The 17,127-nt window shown below is 56.1% G+C and overlaps 3 protein-coding genes across 7 annotated transcripts in view; all 3 read right to left on the bottom strand.

The window, feature by feature from the left end:
- Window positions 1–345: 345 nt before the first annotated feature.
- On the bottom strand, window positions 346–5,955 carry FGF8 (fibroblast growth factor 8). 2 transcript variants are annotated; one of them, XM_036337350.1, is made up of 6 exons: window positions 5,924–5,955; window positions 5,796–5,832; window positions 5,202–5,288; window positions 4,794–4,974; window positions 1,557–1,663; window positions 346–699 (listed from the first exon to the last, which is right to left on the bottom strand). In XM_036337350.1, exons 1-6 carry the CDS (start codon window positions 5,953–5,955, stop codon window positions 406–408), a joined length of 738 nt encoding a protein of 245 aa, XP_036193243.1. In that variant the 3' UTR covers window positions 346–405. The 2 variants fall into 2 exon arrangements, with proteins under 2 accessions (XP_036193243.1, XP_036193244.1); XM_036337351.1 differs by having other exon boundaries at window positions 4,794–4,941.
- Window positions 5,956–11,512: 5,557 nt separating this feature from the next.
- Window positions 11,513–13,776, bottom strand: NPM3 (nucleophosmin/nucleoplasmin 3). The gene is made up of 6 exons (XM_036336227.1): window positions 13,621–13,776; window positions 13,245–13,330; window positions 12,876–12,995; window positions 12,688–12,781; window positions 11,950–12,074; window positions 11,513–11,858 (listed from the first exon to the last, which is right to left on the bottom strand). The coding sequence occupies exons 1-5, from the start codon at window positions 13,724–13,726 to the stop codon at window positions 11,959–11,961; spliced, it is 522 nt and encodes a 173-aa protein (XP_036192120.1). The 5' UTR covers window positions 13,727–13,776; the 3' UTR covers window positions 11,513–11,858; window positions 11,950–11,958.
- A 964-nt stretch (window positions 13,777–14,740) lies between these two features.
- Window positions 14,741–17,127, bottom strand: part of OGA (O-GlcNAcase) — a 28,679-nt gene continuing 26,292 nt past the window's right edge. For all 4 annotated transcript variants that reach the window (XM_036336216.1, XM_036336215.1, XM_036336218.1 and 1 more), the window contains one exon: window positions 14,741–16,915. In XM_036336216.1, the coding sequence (XP_036192109.1) occupies window positions 16,889–16,915 (27 nt within the window). In that variant the 3' untranslated portion in view covers window positions 14,741–16,888. The remainder of the gene's footprint in view (window positions 16,916–17,127) is intronic.

Raw genomic sequence — 17,127 nt, 5'->3', positions numbered from 1 at the left:
TAAAACACCTGGCCTAAGTGCCCACCCTTTCCTCCCTGCCCCCACCTGGGGGTGCAGTGGAGTTCCTGGCTGCCTGGCCAGCTTGCCCTGCAGGCATTGGGGGCTCAGGAGCAACTCTGCTGGATTAGAAACGCCCCCCACCCCCGCCGACTCCTGGGCCACTAACCGGCCTTCCTAAGAGTTAAGAAGACACCACAGCCAAGTGGAATACAAAAATAGAGCCTCTCTTTTGTTTAAAAAAAAAAAAAAAACCAACAGCAAACAATTATCAACAACTAGAACCCGGGGCTCCCCAGCTGCTCCCCAGCCTTCAGTGGCGCAGACCTCATCTTGCTCGAATTTCTCTGTCTGTGCTCCCCCGAGAAATCTCTGTGCTGGGAGCTGCAGGAGGGGCCGGGCAGGCGCCTATCTATCGGGGCTCGGGGCCCAAGTCCTCTGGCTGCCCCGCAGGCTGCGCGTGAAGGGCGGGTAGTTGAGGAACTCGAAGCGCAGGCTCTGCTCGGTGGTGTGGTGGCCGCGGGGCAGCCGCTTCATGAAGTGGACCTCGCGCTGGTGCTGCCGCGTCTTGGAGCCCTTGCGGGGCCGGCCCTTGCGGGTGAAGGCCATGTACCAGCCCTCGTACTTGGCGTTCTGCAGCGCCGTGTAGTTGTTCTCCAGCACGATCTCCGTGAAGACACAATCCTTGCCTTTGCCGTTGCTCTGCAGGTAGGAGTGCCAGACACAGCGTTACTGGGCTCTCTCCGGAGCCCCCCCATCCGAGGCAGAGGGCAGGCGGCCCCAGACAGCAGGTGGGCACCCCAGCAGATGGCAGGGTGGGCAGGAGCTGCAGCCCCACCCCCTGCCTGGGCACCCGCTCTCTAATCCCTCACAACCCGCAGCCCACCCGGCAACTTCCTGTCCTCCTGGGCAGCAGTGACACATGGCTATCTACCGAAAGGGCTGGGCCCCAACACAGAGAGGCAGAGAGGGGGCCCAGACCCTGCCTGCCCTGGCCTCCTGCCCACCAGTCTGGCCTGAGCAGCTAGCACCCGTTTCCCCAGCTGCCCCCCTCAGTCCCTGAGGATTCCAGCTCCAGGGCCCCTGGGCAGCCACCCTATGGGGGAGGGGAGGCCTGCGAGGAGGCGCTGAGCCTCAAGCCCCAGAAGCCCAGCAAGCGGGGAGCTCGAGGCTGGAGAGGAGCCGTGACTAATGGGGCCATTTCAGAGCTCGGCCGAGGGGCTGGGCCTGCGGCTTACTGAACATTCCAAATGCTGGTACCATGTAATTGGACATAATAGCAAAGCAATTTGGCGATTTGTTAAAAAGATATATGGAATTTACCAACCTCCCCCAAGCCCCTTCCCTAGCCTTCCTTCCTCCCTCTTTGCCTTTATAGCTTTTCATCTCTCAAGCAGTTCCCTTCTCCCTCCCCTCTCCCTCCCAAGCATTAGGTAACCCCAAGGTGGCCCTGTGGCCCTCTGCCCACCTTGTTGACATCCTAGAGGAGCTCCGCCAGCCCAGCCACTGCCCAGGCCCCCAGGCCCCTCCTCCCGGCCCCCTTCCTCCTGGGGCTTCACCTTGGCAATCAGCTTCCCCTTCTTGTTCATGCAGATGTAGAGACCCGTCTCAGCTCCTCGAACCCGAACCCGGCTCCCAAAGGTATCCGTTTCCACAATGAGCTTTGCTGTCCGGGACAGAGGAAGGAGGTTATTGGAAGCTCCCCGACCCCCACTGACCTATGTCCTCACCCCAGCTGGCCCACAGACTTGTCATGTCCTAGCAGCACCTGCTCGGAGGCCCAGGCACCCAAGAGGTGGGCTTCAGCCCCCTAGGTAAGATCAGGTCCCCTTGCCGGGTCTCAGGCCCCTCACCTAGGTTTACAGAGGAGGATGGACGAGATCATGGTGTACCAGCTGGGCTCTGCAGAGTGGTTTTGGGGCCATCAAATTAAAAAGAGCCTCTTAAAACCAGACAGTAAATGACTTTTATGTCAAGGTTTCATGACTAGAGTTCTCCTGCTACTCAAAAGATCCAGGAGAATCTTTCCAACTCAAAATATTACGTGCACGTGCCTACAGATAATTATATACATCTGGGTGCAGTGGTGACCTCCAGTCCTGAGGCTAAATGTCAAAGCATTCCCTCCTGCTTCTGGCACCTGGGGCTCTAACTCACATCCCTGGCCACCCACCGGCCGCCCTTCCCCACTGCTGCTCTGCTGAGGAGGGGATAGGGAGGGCGCAGCTCTCCCTAACACAGCCCAGCCAGAACTCAGACACCAGCTTGGAGGGTCCTGCCTCTTCCCCAGGCTTCCCAGGCACGTAAGTCCCCAGCCCCAGTGTCCAGAAAGCAACAGCTCATTGGTTTTTCCTCTTTCAACCTCCATCACAGCTCAGCTTCTCACCCCAGGGACCCGCCCTCTCTGTGGGTGTGGAGGGAGAAGGCCAGGCACACTTTTCTCCCAGTCTGGAGAGGAAACAGCTGAATTCTATGCCTTCTCCCCCCTCCTCCTTGCCTTCAGACAGCCAACTTGCCACAGAACCAATTCCTCCCCACTCGCTAGGTAACTCCTCCCTCTGAGGCTGTCCCCAAGGAGGGAGTGAGGGCTGAGTTAGCCCTTTGGGACAGAAGGGGATGGGTGTCCTGCCCTCCCTACCGCAGAGCTCAGCCTCTTCCCTCCTTGAGAAAGCGGCTCTGGGACTCCCAGAGCTGCCTCCCAGCCCACACTGACAAGGTGGCACCTCCTCTGCCTCTGAGACTCCTGGGAAGATGGGCATCCAGGTCAGCAAGACAGCCCTCACCGTCCAGCCTGCGACTACCCACCCCTTTCACATAGGCACAGGGCTGGGACCCAGCAGCCAAGACCCCAGTCTGGCTCCAAGTCAGCCAGGGGAAATGCAGCTGTCACCTCTCCTCCCACCCACCTCCTTCTGGATCCAGCCAGTCTGCTCATCCCTCTCCTGGTTCGTCTTCCTGAGCAAGGAGCGGGTGCGCTTAAGGGCCAGGAAGGACACTGGCAGGCGAAGGGCAAGAGAGGACCCCACTCAGAGGACTCTGGCCAGACGGGGCAGAGCGGGATGGAGTAGGCCCCTCGTCACTTCCTGGGGCCATCAGGAAGCAGCTAGGACCCCTCTGCTGCTCTTTTCCAGACGCTTCCTGTCCTGGCTGTACACCCTGGGTCCCTGCTTTGGGGCCCTTCTGCTTCTGCTCCTGCTGGGTGAGCAGGGCCCAAGGAGCCTCAGGAGAGAAGCGGGCACCAGCCCCCTGATGTTGAAGACGAGTTCTTCCATGGCCAGCGCAGCCTCTTCTTCCCTCCCCGAAACCCAAGGATGCCGGACCATTTGCTCTGATGGAGTAAACCCAGAAGGAGCCAGGCAGGCACTCATTCCCTTTCCTTGGAAGCTGAGAAGGGCAGCCAGCAGCCACTTTGGAGGGACAAAGGGCCGATTGGCTGGCCCTGCCAGCCCAGCGGGGGAGCTCGGCCACCGTGCAGGCCGCCCCCACCCCCACCGTCAAGAGCCCCCACTCTCCTGCCTGGATGTTTCTGGGGAGCTGGGGCTGCAGTTTACAGCGGCTTTCCCGGCCGGGCTTTTGGAAAGCTTAACATTTTCAAACCTATTCTTCCACCCAGTGACAGATTTATCCCAGGAAAATTATGTCTCCTTCTCCAGCTTTGAAGGGAAGTCAGCTACGTCGACGCAGAAAAAATGCAGCGAGACATACTCGATCCCCCAAACTGGCTCGAGAAGAGGAGAAAGTATTCAGGAAATGTTAAAAAAGGTGAAAGCAAGAAGAGTTTTAATCGCTCTGCCAGACGCGGGGGTCTCTCCAGAGATTCATAGAGAACAATCCTGAACCTCTTTTTTAACATTTACAGACTTGCAACTCTTTTCAAACTCCACATCTGAAAAAGGGCTCGTTCTTTTTCTGTTTTATATCATTCTTCATTTTTCTTCTGAGCTCTTAAAGTGCCTCACCTTTTTATTACATTTTAATAGAGTCTTCCCCTCTCCTTTCATGCTTGTTTAACTTGGTCATTATTTAAAGGTTTTTAAACTCACAATAATCGCGCTCTAAAAACAACACCAGCCGCCCAGAGGGCTTGCTTTCCTCCGGGTACATCAGGACTCTGGAAACTGGCCTTGTTTCCAGGCAGGAATATTGAATGTTTTAGAAATCAATCAGTCCTCAGCCTCTCCCCCCGCAGTAGCTCCCTGTACTCAGCACCCCACAGGGAGCCCGCTCTGACCCACCACCTGGGTTCCTGGGTAAGTGGAGCAGAGAGGGCCCCTTCCCAAGCCTCGTTCCCATGTGTGATTGACCCTTCTGATCACAACATTTAAAGGTTCACAGCAACCCCCCCTTAGCTGGGAGAGTTGGGGGGACTTCTCTCCCTTCTCTTTCCCACTCTCCTTTTGTGGGCCCTGGCGACATATCCTCTTTCAAGAGCTTCCCTGAAACCTGGCCCCCTCCCCCTGAACCCTCTGCCTCCACCTGCAGCTGGGGAGGGGTGTATGAAAGGGGGAGGTGTAAAGGGAAATTCCTGGATTCATTCATCTGCTGGGCAGGGAAGGGGCACCTGTGGGCCAAGTACTCCCCCAGGTCCCTTCCCCAGACCTCTCTTCTCCAGCTGACCCCCAACATGCGTTTCTGCCTTAACCCCTTGCCTTCTGAGCTGGGAGCCTGCAGGCCCCTGGCCCACGCAGTTGGGGCTGGTGGGTGCAGTCCCAGCAGGCCAGCGGGGGCGGGCATGTTCCGCCAGCTACTGCAGGCTGCACCGCGCAGCTGCCTGACCGAGGGGGTCCCCGCCTTACCGAAGGGGTCCCCGTCCTCCGCCATGGCGTTGATGCGCTTGTTGGCCAGGACCTGCACGTGCTTCCCGCTGGTGCGGCTGTAGAGCTGGTAGGTCCGGATGAGGCGGCGGCTGAGCTGATCCGTCACCAGGCTCTGCTCCCTCACATGCTGTGTAAAATTAGGTGAGGACTGAACAGTTACCTTTAGGAAATTGAAAAATACACAACACGCCATTATAATGCTACTCTGCCCAGGGGCCCGAGTGGCCCCCATCGCCCTGTCCCACCCCCCTCCATTGCCCCCGGCAGCCGGCAGGGGCTGGGGGTCCCCCCAACATGCCAGCTCAGGCTACCACCCCCCTCCCGGGAAAGCCGGGCAGACCCAGCCTCACGCGGACGAGCCGGGGGACGGGGAGGGTGCGGACCCACCTGTTGGGAAACACCCTGGGACTCGCGGCCGGCTCGGAACAGGGAAGCCAGCCCCCTGCCCGGCGCAGGCCCCCCGCCCGGGCCTTCCTGGAAGAGCAGGGCGCTTTTCAGTGGGGAGGCAGCGCGGCCCGACCCCTGACATTTATAAAGACGAATTCACGGAGCAAACGCTGAGCGCGCGGAGGGCCGAGGCACCTGATCTCTCCGCCAGGCCGGCCCCAGCCTCCCCCGAGGGCCGGGAGAGGGCCCCCGCCGCGGTCACCCCGACTTCTGACCACGAGCGCCCCTTCCTCGGCGCCAGGTGTGTCTGCCCGCGAGTCCCCCTCCCGCCCCGCCCCGGCGAGGACGCGGGGAGCCCGTGCGGGGCTCAGACCTCGGGCTCTCGCTTCGCCGGCCGCCGGCTGTGTGACCTGGTGCCGGGCGCTACCTCTCTGTGCCTGAGCTCCCCGCTCGGGACAGGTCAGGGGGCGCTTTCTCAGGTCCCCCAGCCCCGCGGCGCGGGCCGCAGCGACGGGCCCGGGCCCTGCCCCACCTGCCCGCGGGTCCCCGCCGCCCGGCCCCGGCCCCCGCCTCCGCGCGCCGCGCCAGCCTTACCTGGGCTTGGAGGCAGAGAACCAGCAAGTGCAACAGCCTGTGGGAGACAAAAGCGGGCGGGGAGAGAGGGGCGCGGGGTGAGCGCGGGGCGGGCGCGCGGCCGGCGGGGACGGGGCGGCGGTACTCACAGGCAGCTCAGCGCCGAGCGGGGGCTGCCCATGGCGCGCGGCCCGGAGCGCGGGGAGCCCGGCGGGATGACGCCGGCCCGCGGGCGCACGAGCCGGGAGCGGCGGCGAGCGAGGGCGGCTCGAGGGCGGGGGCCCGGCGGCGATGCCGACGCGGCTCCGCGGGTCCCGGGGAAGGTCGAGCTGACCGCGCCGAGTGGCTCTGCGCCGCTCCGGGAGCCGGTGGCCGCTGGCGACTCCGGAGCCAGAGCAGGCGGAGGGTAACGGGCCGGCAGGGTGGGTGAGTAGGTGGGAAGGGGAGGGGGGGAGGGGTGGGGGCGGGGGGCGCCGCACCGGGCGCAAGGGGGGAGCGCGGGGCGGGCGGCCGGAGCCCGCAGCCCCGGCTGGGAGCTGGGGCCGGGAGGCAGCCCGGGGCGGGGGCGGGGCGGCCGGGGCGGGGCGGCCGGCGGGTCTGGGATTGGGGGTCTGGGCCAGGGGAGGGGTCTGGGGACCCGCCGGAGGGGTGTGGGCCACCGGGGTGGGCGCCTCTCCCCCATCCGGGGCCTGTCCCCTCGCGCGCTCTTGAGGTTTGGACACGCGGGGATGGGGGTGCCTCGGGGCCCGCTCCATGGGGTCCCCAGACCCTCCACAGGCGCTTCCCGGACCGCCGGTGAGGCTGGGTTGGAAGGTGTCTGGGCTCCCCCGTGGGGCCCGGTGCACTCTCGCCCCAGGCTATGCGACCGGTGATTGAGCCACCTACTGTGCGCTCCTGCTGGTCCTGCCCCTGGGAAGTGGCCGCTGACGCTGGACCGAAGGGCTGTGAACTCGGCTCTCTGGCGGTGCGTGCGTGTGCGACAGGGAATCAAGCCCCATCCTCCTGCGGATACCTCGCCTGGCCTGTCTCCCCTCGCCTTCAGTCTCCAAGAAGCCCCGAGAGAGAAATCTCTCCTCTCCCCTCCCGCCCCCATTATCACCATCACCTCCCGCCCCTGTCCCCCATCCCTACCCCATACAAATACACACACACGCCCGCCTAGACTTGGGGGGAACTAGGAACCACCTATGTGAGGGAGCCCAGAAGTCCCTGGCAAGGACCCCCCAGTCCCTGCCAACCCCCAAAGCAGCAAGCTGATGGGGCAAAAATAACTACTGTCAGCTGCTTTTCCTGGGGAAGAGCCTTCATCCAGGCCGCCAGCTTTTCTCTCTGAGTCTCATCATTTGTGCACTTGAGGTATTTACACACCTACTGTGTACTGGACAGGGACCAGTGCTTTGTGTCAGCGGGGGTGGGGGAAGTGCCGAAGGAGAGGGTATGGGCTTGTCTAAGCTTTCCCAGACCCTCCTGGCTTCACCACGCACTTCCCCGGTGGAGGGGAGAGGCAGCTCGGAGCCACAGTGCTTCTCTGGGAGCAGCTGGTGGGTAGAGGTGCCCTGGGATGGGCACTTCTAAGCAGCAGGTGGAGTCGCTGATGCCCAGCCCAGCTGCTGCCTCTGACCACACCTTCCCGGCCCCCCTGGCCCTTCGTGTCCTTGGGGATTGGGCTGGAGGAGATGGGTGGTCTCGGGAAGCCATTAGGCCAGAGGCAGAACGCAGGCCTTTTTCCAGCAGACAGCCAGGTTCTGCCTACCTCTCCTTTCTGTGTCCTACCTTCCCCCACTCCCAGCCATAATGCTAGCCCTGAGCAGTGTACACATGGGAAAAGAGAGTCAGAGGACTTGTCCCAAGATCTCAACCCTCCTCAGAGGAGTGGACTTCCTGAGCCCACCTGTTACTCCCTCCCGGAGTCTGTTCACTCCACTGGCTCTTGTCCAGGCAGACCTCCAGGCAAGGACCATGTCTTCTTAGCTCGGAACTGGCAGCTCATGGCACAGAGCTGGGCAGGGTTGTTCTGCAGTTCGTATGCAATGAACGAGTAATGGAGAAACTGGCTAAGCATTTAGACCTCAGCCCATGGGCTGCTTCCCCAGGGAGACTTGCCTTCACCCCTTGGCCCAACAGAAAATAATCATAAACACAACCATTTATTTGCTAAACCCACTGGGAGATGGTTGCATTGGGTGGGGGTGGGGAGACCCGTGAGGTGGGCTCCAGTGCCCACAGCCCAGACCATCCCTTTTTCTTTATTGTGCTCCTCTGTGTTAGAGGTCTGACGGACACCTGTTGAGTGTCTACCTCCCCAGCTGCACTGCTTCCAGCAGGCGGGATACTCACCATCTTAACCTCATGCCTGTACATAGTAGGCCCTTGAAAAGGTTTATTTGCATACATGAATGAATGAATGAATGAATGGAGAGATGGAGAGCAGAGGATGGGAAGGGCCTTCTCCCCATCAGGGACCAGTCCTCTGAAAACAGTCTGATGAGAACAGGGAGCAGGACTCCGGCATCCAGCCTACCCTTAGCGTGTTGTACATAGTCCTGGAGTCACAACCAGAGTCACTCTGAGCAGCAGCCTTTCCTGGAGTGGGGGCGAAAGCCAAAGCTCCTGGCTCTGATCAGGGTCCATCCAACCAGGTTCTGGAGTCCCCAGAAGGTTCTGAAGGCCCTGGGCGGAACCTCTGTGATCTTAACCCACCCTCCTCTCTCTCCCCCAGAGAAGATGGGCACCTGGGGCCTAAAAGTGTGGAGGTCAGGGTTTTAGTCCTGCTCCTTAACCTCTACCAAAGGGCCTGCCTCTACGGGACCAGAATTCCTTTACATTTGGAGAACTTCCCCTGAACTTGATCCTCTTCAGTTTGGGGGGATTCTTCTCATCTCCCCAAAAGCCTGTGTCTCCAGAGGGCTGCAGATGGGGACACACCCTAACCAGGCCCCAGGTACAGCCTGGGCACACTCTGTGAGTGACAGATGCAAATACTCCTTAGGGGCCCCAGCAGGCTGCTCTCTCCCTCCCTCGCTCCCTTGCTAGCCTCCCAGCCAGCTCGCCCGCTCCTTTATCTTATCAAAGCCCCGTAATTACAATTGCTATTTTGTTTCCTTGAATCTGCAATCAGAGCTCCCTGGCCCTGATGAGGGAGCGCCTGTCAACCTGATGGCTGAGTGACAGCCCGGCCACCTTTCCCGGCCGCCCCCACACTTCGCAAACACAAATACTCTCTCTCTCTCTCTCTCTCTCTCTCTCTCTCTCTCTCTCTCTCTCTCTCTCCTCTTATAAACACAAACACACACTCCTCACCAACACAGCTTCTCTCCGCAAACACACCCTCGCGGGTACCCAAACACACACCTTCAGCCTCTTTCCAAACGCATCCCTCGCCCGGGGCCCACCCCTGGCCCCTCAAATCCCCCCCAGCTTGCGCAGGCCGCCGGGACTGGCGCTCGCTCCATCGCGCGCCTCCTGCGCCCGCGTTCAAAGCGCCGCGGACTCTCCGCCGACCCTTCAAATGCAAATCGTCGAGACCGCGCTAAGCACTCGGGCTCCGTCTGGGAGTCGTTCCCTGTCTCCGCACCAAAGGCAGGCCTGCCTTTCCCCCAGCGCTCTGCAGACCCGGTGGACGCCTTCAGCCCTCTGCGCTCTGTGGCCGAGTGAATTGGCAGCGCTCCTACTGTGCGCTGAGGGTGCAGGAATGGGAATCGAGGAGAGACGGGGGCGAGGAGGGAGAAAAATGAATTCCTAGTTCTATCCGCGGGGCGCCCGGTCAGGGTGGGAAACTCCAGGACCAAGGGGCAGATGTGGATTGGGCCCCCACTGAGGGCAGCAGCCGGGAGGGGACTCGCGGAGACCCACCGAGACAAAAGTCAAGGCATACAATGAGCCATCAGCGGCGTCGCTGGAGGTAAATATTTGAGCTGAGCCGTGCGCAGGGGGTAGCTGGGTCGGCCTTCCCCCCTGCCGAGCCCTGAGAGATTACTTTTCCCAGCGTCCGGCGGGTCTCCCGCGCCTCCAACCGTGCACGTGCCAGGGGCTTTGGCGGCTGCGAGAGGAGGTAGGTAAGAGCTCTAACAGGAGCCCTTCCAGTGAATGATGGATGAACAAACGAATTAATTTAGTTTTAGTAACTTATCCCCTCGCCTTCCGCCCAAACTTCGGTGGCCCAGACCACTTGCCGGGCACGTGGGCCCCAGCAAGCCTCAAGCCCCTCAAGAGGCGACGTGGGGGAGCGACACGGCCACCGGTGGTTCCACCCTCGCCCACCAGAGGGCGCCAGCTTCTCCCTCTCCATCCCTCTACTCCGGTGGTTCTCAACCTTGGCTGCACATTAGAAGCACCTGGGAATCTTTAAAGTCCTGATTTCTGGGCCTCATCCTCCGGAAATTCTGTTTCTTTGTTATGGGATGGGGCCACAACATTAGTAACAAAGAAACAGAATTTCCGGAGGATGAGGCCCAGAAATCAGGATTTTAAAGATTCCCAGGTGCTTCTAATGTGCAGCCAAGGTTGAGAACCACTGCTACTCCCTGCTGTGGGAAAGTGACTGGTTTCAAGCCTGGCTGCCCCATTCCACCCTGGTTCCTGGTAGAAGCTCTTCAGGAAAGTCCTCTTGGCGAGGAGAAAGGGGCCTGCGACCCTGATCACTACAAAACAGAGGGATCATCTTCGTTATCTTCAACTTAAGGAAAAAGGGAAGTTGTAAACTGGGCCTCTTTGCTCCTCACCACAAAGAGAAGGGAAACTCTCCTAGGGGATGTGTTGAAGAGGGAGTGCTTTCCAGAGACATTCTCTCCAAAGCTTACCTCAGCTGGCCCCTACCAGCCCCTTCAGGTTATCTAGGGACCCCTCCTACTGGCGCACTCATCTGTGGGAGGGAGAGGGCCTGGCCCCACCAGGGACTGTTTTCTGTCCATCCTCAGCATGTCTGGCCCCAGGCTATCTCAGGAGGGAACCTTTTATTTGTTTGTTTGTTTGTTGGCATTGAGACACCCCCACCCCTTCAACACAGCTGCTGAACTGCTGACCCCAGAGTTGGTCACATAGACAACACATCACATCAAGTAGATCCCTTTCTCTTCAGGGCACAGCAGCAGCCAAGCCCCAGAACCAAGTGATTCCAGGCACCAGAGCCCCTAGATCAGGCGGAGTGTGTGTGTGTGTGTGTGTGTGTGTGTGTGTGTGTGCGCGCAGAAACCCCTTAACCTAGGAGGCTGAATCCCAAGGGCTCCTCTCTGCCCCCATATGCCAGGCCACCAGGATTCTGGTTTCCCTGTCACCCAATCTGGCCAACCCCCTCCATCTGGTCCCTGGAATCAGGTTTCTAAGGGCCCAGATCAGCTCGGAGACAGTCTGCACGGCTGAAAGGAGGAGCAAAGACTGGCCTCCTCCCTACCCTGAGCCCCCTCATGGGGCTAGAGATGCACATTCCTCGGGCTGCTTAAACCCCCTTATCTGCCCCCCTGCCCATCAGCCTGAGTGCTGACAGAGGCCCAGACCCCTTGTTTGGATGCTGATAACCTCCTGGGATGGCCCTCCCCCACCTGTAGGAACTGGAAATGGGTTTGGTGCCGGGAGGTCCTCTTCTAGCTAGGCAGTTTGGGCCTAGGCCTGGCCTAGGGATAACAGGATCCCACATGTATTCACCCTCCCCCAGGCCTGGGGCCACCCTCAGTGCTGCCACAGTGCCACCTGGTGGTCCCTAGGGGAATGCCACACAGCAGGGAGAGAAGCCACACAATGAGTTGCAAAAAAACTCTACACCACTTTATTTCATCCTTTATCCAAAAATGTAAAAAGTGTTTAAAATATGTAGTCCTGAGCTTCAAATGCTGACCTTCAACCTCAAAGGCAAGTAGGGAGAGAGGGTCAGGACAGTTCAGAGTTCCACCCCTGGAGAAAAGGGAAGCCCCAGGCATGGTTTAGAATTAGAACATCACGACCCTACGGAGAATGGGACCCCTTTCTCCTAGCACCAGCCCAAGACCCCGCCCCCACCCTCACCCCCCCTTCAATGAAGAAGACACTTAAAATTCTTGATACTCGTACAGCAACGTGGTGTATGGCATGTATGGCAGGCAGCTAGCTGACCTGAGGAGAGCAAAGAAGGGATGAGCATCTAGGCCTCATCTGTTCCTACTGCCCCCCCAGACCCTGCTGGGCACCCTGCCCTCCCACTCACCAAGGAGGGCTAGGGCCTGCCCCTCTGTTTCTTAGCAGGCAGAATGGGGCACAATTCAGCTTCCTCATTCTCCTCACTCCCCTCTTCTTCGCTCTCTTCTTCCTCAGAAACACTGCTTACAGTAACTGGTGTACACACAAGCAGTAAAAGGAAGGGAGATGGTTAAAGCCAGGTCTCCTTCTTATTGTTTTTCATTCATGCACTGTGGTGCTAGGCAGGGCCCTGAACTCCCAGCACTTAGTCTAGGTGGGAACAACCGCCCTGGCCAGTTTGGCTCAGTGGATAGAGCATCCACCTGTGGACTGAAGGGTCCCGGGTTCAATTCCAGTCAAGGGCACATGCCCGGGTTGTGAGCTCGATCCCCAGTGTGGGGCGTGCAGGAGGGAGCTGATCAATGATTCTCTCTCATCACTGATGTTTCTACCTCTCTCTCCTTCTCTGAAAATAAAAATATATATATTTAAAAAAAATAGATGGAAAGAACCTCAGATACTAAACTGGGTGACAAAGAGCCAAAGGGTTACACATCACTGGAGCTAGAGAAGCTGAGACAGGTTCCATGAAGGAGGTAGGCATGCGTAGGACAGAAAGTGAAGGACACATCATGCAGAACCTGTATGGCAGCTACACTGGGAGATAAGGCTGGGATGGGGCAAGAGTGTGGAGTCAGGAGGAGCCAAAACGGGGAGGGGGAGGCCTGATAGAGAGCCCACCGATGGCAAAGGAGAGGACTCTCACCAATCTGGTGACGCCCAGTGATCCGCACAGGACCAGAACCTGACTTCAGGCGGAAGGTGACAGGAGGTTGAAGCTGGAAGTCATCCAAACTGAGCTGGGAGAAAGACAAGGAGGAAGGTCTTCTAGCCCAATCCTTCCTTCCTTCCCCCTTCCCCCTCCCCCGTCCCAGGCACAGCCAGGGAACTCACCATGGGCTGGCAGGACAGCCTGAGGTTGGCCACGGGGACTGCAATCTCCTGGTGGTCATGATTACGGGCCACAACTTCTACCACATTACACTCATCTTTGGCCCCCTCGGTGAGGCAGAGCTGGGAAGGGTACACAAGACTTTGGGGCCTCCCTAAGCAGGTGTTGACAACACAGTGGAGGCATCTACCCTAGAATTTGCTCAACCTCAGGGTCTCTCTGAATACCTGGCCAAGGGAGCAGGCGATTGGGGGGTTGGGCAGAGGTGACTCCCCCTAAAGAAGAGGTTGGGGGCGGGCTACGGGCAGCGGCCCACCAGTGGCCTGCTCAGGTCAAGCTATCCACCACCACCCCCCTTCCGCACCCCTCACCATGGTCAAAGCCAGCACGTGCTCCGCATCATCCTCTTCCTCTACCTTGAAGGTGAAAGAGCGGGTGTGGCCAGAAAGCTCACAGCCTGGAAGAGATAATGGCGTGAGTGTGCATGATTGTGGGGGGCGGGGGGCCGCTTCCCCAAACTCCATCACGTGTGGCCATGGACTGACCGACCACCATTTACACGCCCACTTCTCCGGACACCTGGGCGCTCAGCCCTGAGCCCGCCCCGCACATCTGGGCAGGGGTCGGCCCCCACTTCCGCTCCAGCAGCCGCGTGCGAGCCCCCTCCGCCCCCACCCATGCCGGGCACCCCCTGCATCCCTTCCTCTCCCCGCCCCAGGACGACCCTCACCCCTCCTTCCTCAATACCGAAGAAAAAACTGTCCATAGTGACCGGAGCTGGGGCCCGCAGCGCCCCGACACCCCCCGCCCGGGCGCGGCTCTCCGGACCCCAAAACGCTAACGCGGCGGCCATGCTGCGAGGGCGCCCGGGAACCCCGCCCCCGACACGTACTGGGGAACCCAGCGGCGCCGCCCCGCCTATTAAAGGGGACGCTCGCCTGGGAGGGGACCGGAAGCGCTGGGCCCGGGAGCCCGCAGCTGCAAGGAGGAAGAGACTGCGGAAGCGTGGATTTGGGATTAATGCTCCCGTTCACCCTCCTTACAACCACCAAGGCTTTCTGAGGGCAGCTCCTACCTCCATGTTCTCCAGCTCGTCACGCCCTCTCTGTCTCCATCTCTCCCAACCCGGGGTAAACTTATGTCAAAGGGAAACCAGGTATAAAAACGGAAACCTTTCCAATTCCCCCAGCAAAGGTGCTTCAGGGCAGCATTTTTCTTATAAAAAGCAAAGGAAATGCGCTCATATTTGCATTTGATCCAAGTGAGTGAGTAGCCTTAAGTGACATTTTACCACCAGGTATCTCGTACCCAAATCACTCCCTCTCCTAGATACGCTTCCAGCTCCAACACCTTGCAGCTTACTATCCAGATGGCTTATCTTCATTGAGCTTCAGAGGCTGGCACTTGCTAGCAGGACTAACTCCTGCTCCTGCAATCTTTCGAGCTCCTCCCAAATCATCCCAGAACGTCCTTCCCCTTGGACTCCTGTCTCATCATTTGGACGACTCTCCCCATCTTTCACCGTTTAATAAAGAACCACACAAAGCATGTTCCTTATCCTGTTGGATGGCAGGAACTCACTCAAACGACTTGCTCCCAAGTTATTTACACCCAAGTTAAAACTGGCAAAACGGTGGCTAGGCCAAGGGCCAGTCTACTTTTTTTATTTTTTGCCTTGCCTTGGGAAAACCTGAAGGGAGGTCTTTTACTGGAGATGGGAGGAGAGGACTACCTTCAACAGCCAGTCCTTAACTTGGAACAGTTATGAAGAGGGAGGAGGAATACTTGCTTGCAGGTGAGGCATGAAGGGCAGGAGAAAAGGTAGGAGGCAGAAACAGAAATTAGGTTTACACAGTACACCACCATACACATTCACTTCAAGTTTTATTTTGCCTCTTGCATGATCTTCACATAATTTACAGTTCATTTTCTACAGGAACTGAGCTGTGATCTAAACAATCAAGGTAATGTCATTCCAACCTTAATAAATATTCACAACCATAGAAGGTAGCATAGCATTTTACAATCCTAGCGTGATGAATGTATAGGCCTGGACATCTGTTTCACAGTTAGCATCTGTGACCAGAAGACTAGCCAAAGTTATTAAAAGCCAAGAAAAAGCCACAAGCGAATGCTAAAAATCTTGATTCCATAGGAGGCTGGCCCTGAAATCCTCCAGATAAAATGCCACAATTGTTCACTAGTGTAGAAAATGTATTTAAAGAGAAACCTGTGACACTAAGCCATTTAAACCATTATCTTGTAGAGATATTCCTTTCACACCTCAGCCCTTAAAAATGCAAACGTGGTCCAAGCTTTCCAACATACTATATCCTATCAGTTAGAGGTTTCTACCCTGAAAATGAGAAGGCCTCCTTCCTTTCCTCCCTTCATCTCACCCATTCAGTGCCACTCATGGGACTTGGTTGGAAGTCACTAGTGGTACCCATTCTAGGTACCACTCTTGAAGACTCTCTCAAAGCCCATCCTGATGGAATCCTATCAAGAAAAGGACGTTTCAAGTTTCCTTCTCCTTGCCCTTTCCTTCTCAGCTCAAAGTTAATCAGCTGATACAAAACTACAGGGAAGCTGATAATAAAATACTGTTATGAATCTATGAAGAAGTCAGCCAGTCATAATGAAAAAATGAATCCTGCAGAAATTACCTGCTAGCCTCATGCTCAGAACCCTTAAATACACCAAATCTAAATTAAAATACATGAAGCTCTCAGAATCTGTGGCTAAAGGAAAAAGTAATCATTAAGTCATTGATTAAAGTATACTCATTATTTGTCTCTTTTAAAAATTCGATACAAACATGCAAGAATTAGGCTGTGATTTAATAAAACCAGTAGTAACAGGTCTTGAAATTAAAGGACAACTGATCTGAGGGCAAATGGGACCCATCAGTCCCTGAACCCTACTTGACAGATGTCAAACTAACATTACACATGCTGACCTGTATTGAGGTTAATTTCTAGAAGTGACTGCACTTGCAACAGATTGAGTCCTATGAAGTTAGGCTCTTATACCCAAAGTGGTTGTGGCCTAGCTTAGGTGGGAGGCACTTTAAAAATAAAACTTCTAAAAAAAAAAAAAAAAGCCTAAACAACCAACCAAAGGCAAAAGAAAAATTCACTTTCCATTGATTTATATTATTCAAAGTGCCATCCTGAATCACACCTTTCATTTTCAAAATGAAAAATTACAAAACCGGTAAACACAAAGGTAGGCAGATCACAGCTAGTTTATATACAAAAAATTTACAAGCTTGTCATTTTTAGGCTTTTGCCACAAACAAATGCACATTTGTCCCTATGAAGCACAACATGCCTGAACCAATCATCACTACAGGAGACAATTGGCCATGGCTTTACAAAAAGCAGAATAACTGCCCAAAATTGAAATCATTTATTCAGCTTATACTATGCCACAACCATCCCACTTGGAATTTCTACCCTGAAGGCTCTGAAACCCACTAAATCTTTCTCATCTCTGCCATGTCCCCAAAGAATAAGAGACATTTCATTCAATAAGCCAAGGAGGATGACAAATGATTTTGATTACTCTAAGGTGAGAAATGCAACCACACTGGATGCAGAAAACAGTGCTGACTAGATTTATTGAAGACCCCCTTCCTATAAGCCCATGTAAGAGGTCTTGACACCTAACACAAGACCCAAAAAGAGGCCCACATATCTATTTCATATAGGATTTGCAGAAGTACTATCTTCTAACCAGTGAGTAGTCTCAAAATATGATGCATGAGTTTTACATAGTCTTCTTTGTTTCCAATCCCAAGTGGCTGATCTGTGGCCGCTCCAGAGGCTGAACTGTATAAAGACCCCCACCACCACCCACCAGGTGAAGTTAAGAGACTTTCAGACAATTCATAGTGTCAAATGTCACAGGCTTCGACCAAGTATAACCACATCCTTTGGAAATCCTTCCATTTTTGCAATTTCAAAACAGCCTAACTTGCTGTAAAATTCCAGAATTCTTTTATCATCTGGTCTCACTTCACAGAAAGCCCCCCGGGAGCCTAGAAATAAAACAAATAATCAAAATACATTAATAAGTAGAATTGTGGATATAAATTGTGACTACTCTTTTAATATATTTCAAACAAATCATAGTGGGAACTTGTTTATTATTAGCCTACAATTTTTAAAATTTGTATTAATATTAAATGAATATTAATAATGATCATTATTAAATACTACAGTGATAACTATCTTAAATGATGGATATGTT

This window comes from Myotis myotis, unplaced genomic scaffold (assembly GCF_014108235.1).
Source record: "Myotis myotis isolate mMyoMyo1 unplaced genomic scaffold, mMyoMyo1.p scaffold_m19_p_15, whole genome shotgun sequence".
In the NCBI taxonomy this organism is placed as follows: domain Eukaryota; kingdom Metazoa; phylum Chordata; class Mammalia; order Chiroptera; family Vespertilionidae; genus Myotis; species Myotis myotis.
Note: the sequence above shows the minus strand (reverse complement) of the source record. Positions and strands in the feature narration are given on the sequence as shown.

Excerpts from the sequence above, each read along its gene's own strand:
- FGF8 (XM_036337350.1), bottom strand. The coding sequence starts at position 5,955 with ATGGGCAGCCCCCGCTCGGCGCTGAGCTGCCT. Across the intron at positions 5,833-5,923 it reads CGCTCGGCGCTGAGCTGCCT|GCTGTTGCACTTGCTGGTTC; the intron begins GTGAGTACCGCC and ends TGTCTCCCACAG. Across the intron at positions 700-1,556 it reads AGGGGAAGCTGATTGCCAAG|AGCAACGGCAAAGGCAAGGA; the intron begins GTGAAGCCCCAG and ends TCCTACCTGCAG.
- NPM3 (XM_036336227.1), bottom strand. The coding sequence starts at position 13,726 with ATGGCCGCCGCGTTAGCGTTTTGGGGTCCGGAGAGCCGCGCCCGGGCG. Across the intron at positions 13,331-13,620 it reads TATGGACAGTTTTTTCTTCG|GCTGTGAGCTTTCTGGCCAC; the intron begins GTATTGAGGAAG and ends TATCTCTTCCAG. Across the intron at positions 12,782-12,875 it reads GGCTGTCCTGCCAGCCCATG|CTCAGTTTGGATGACTTCCA; the intron begins GTGAGTTCCCTG and ends TCTTTCTCCCAG.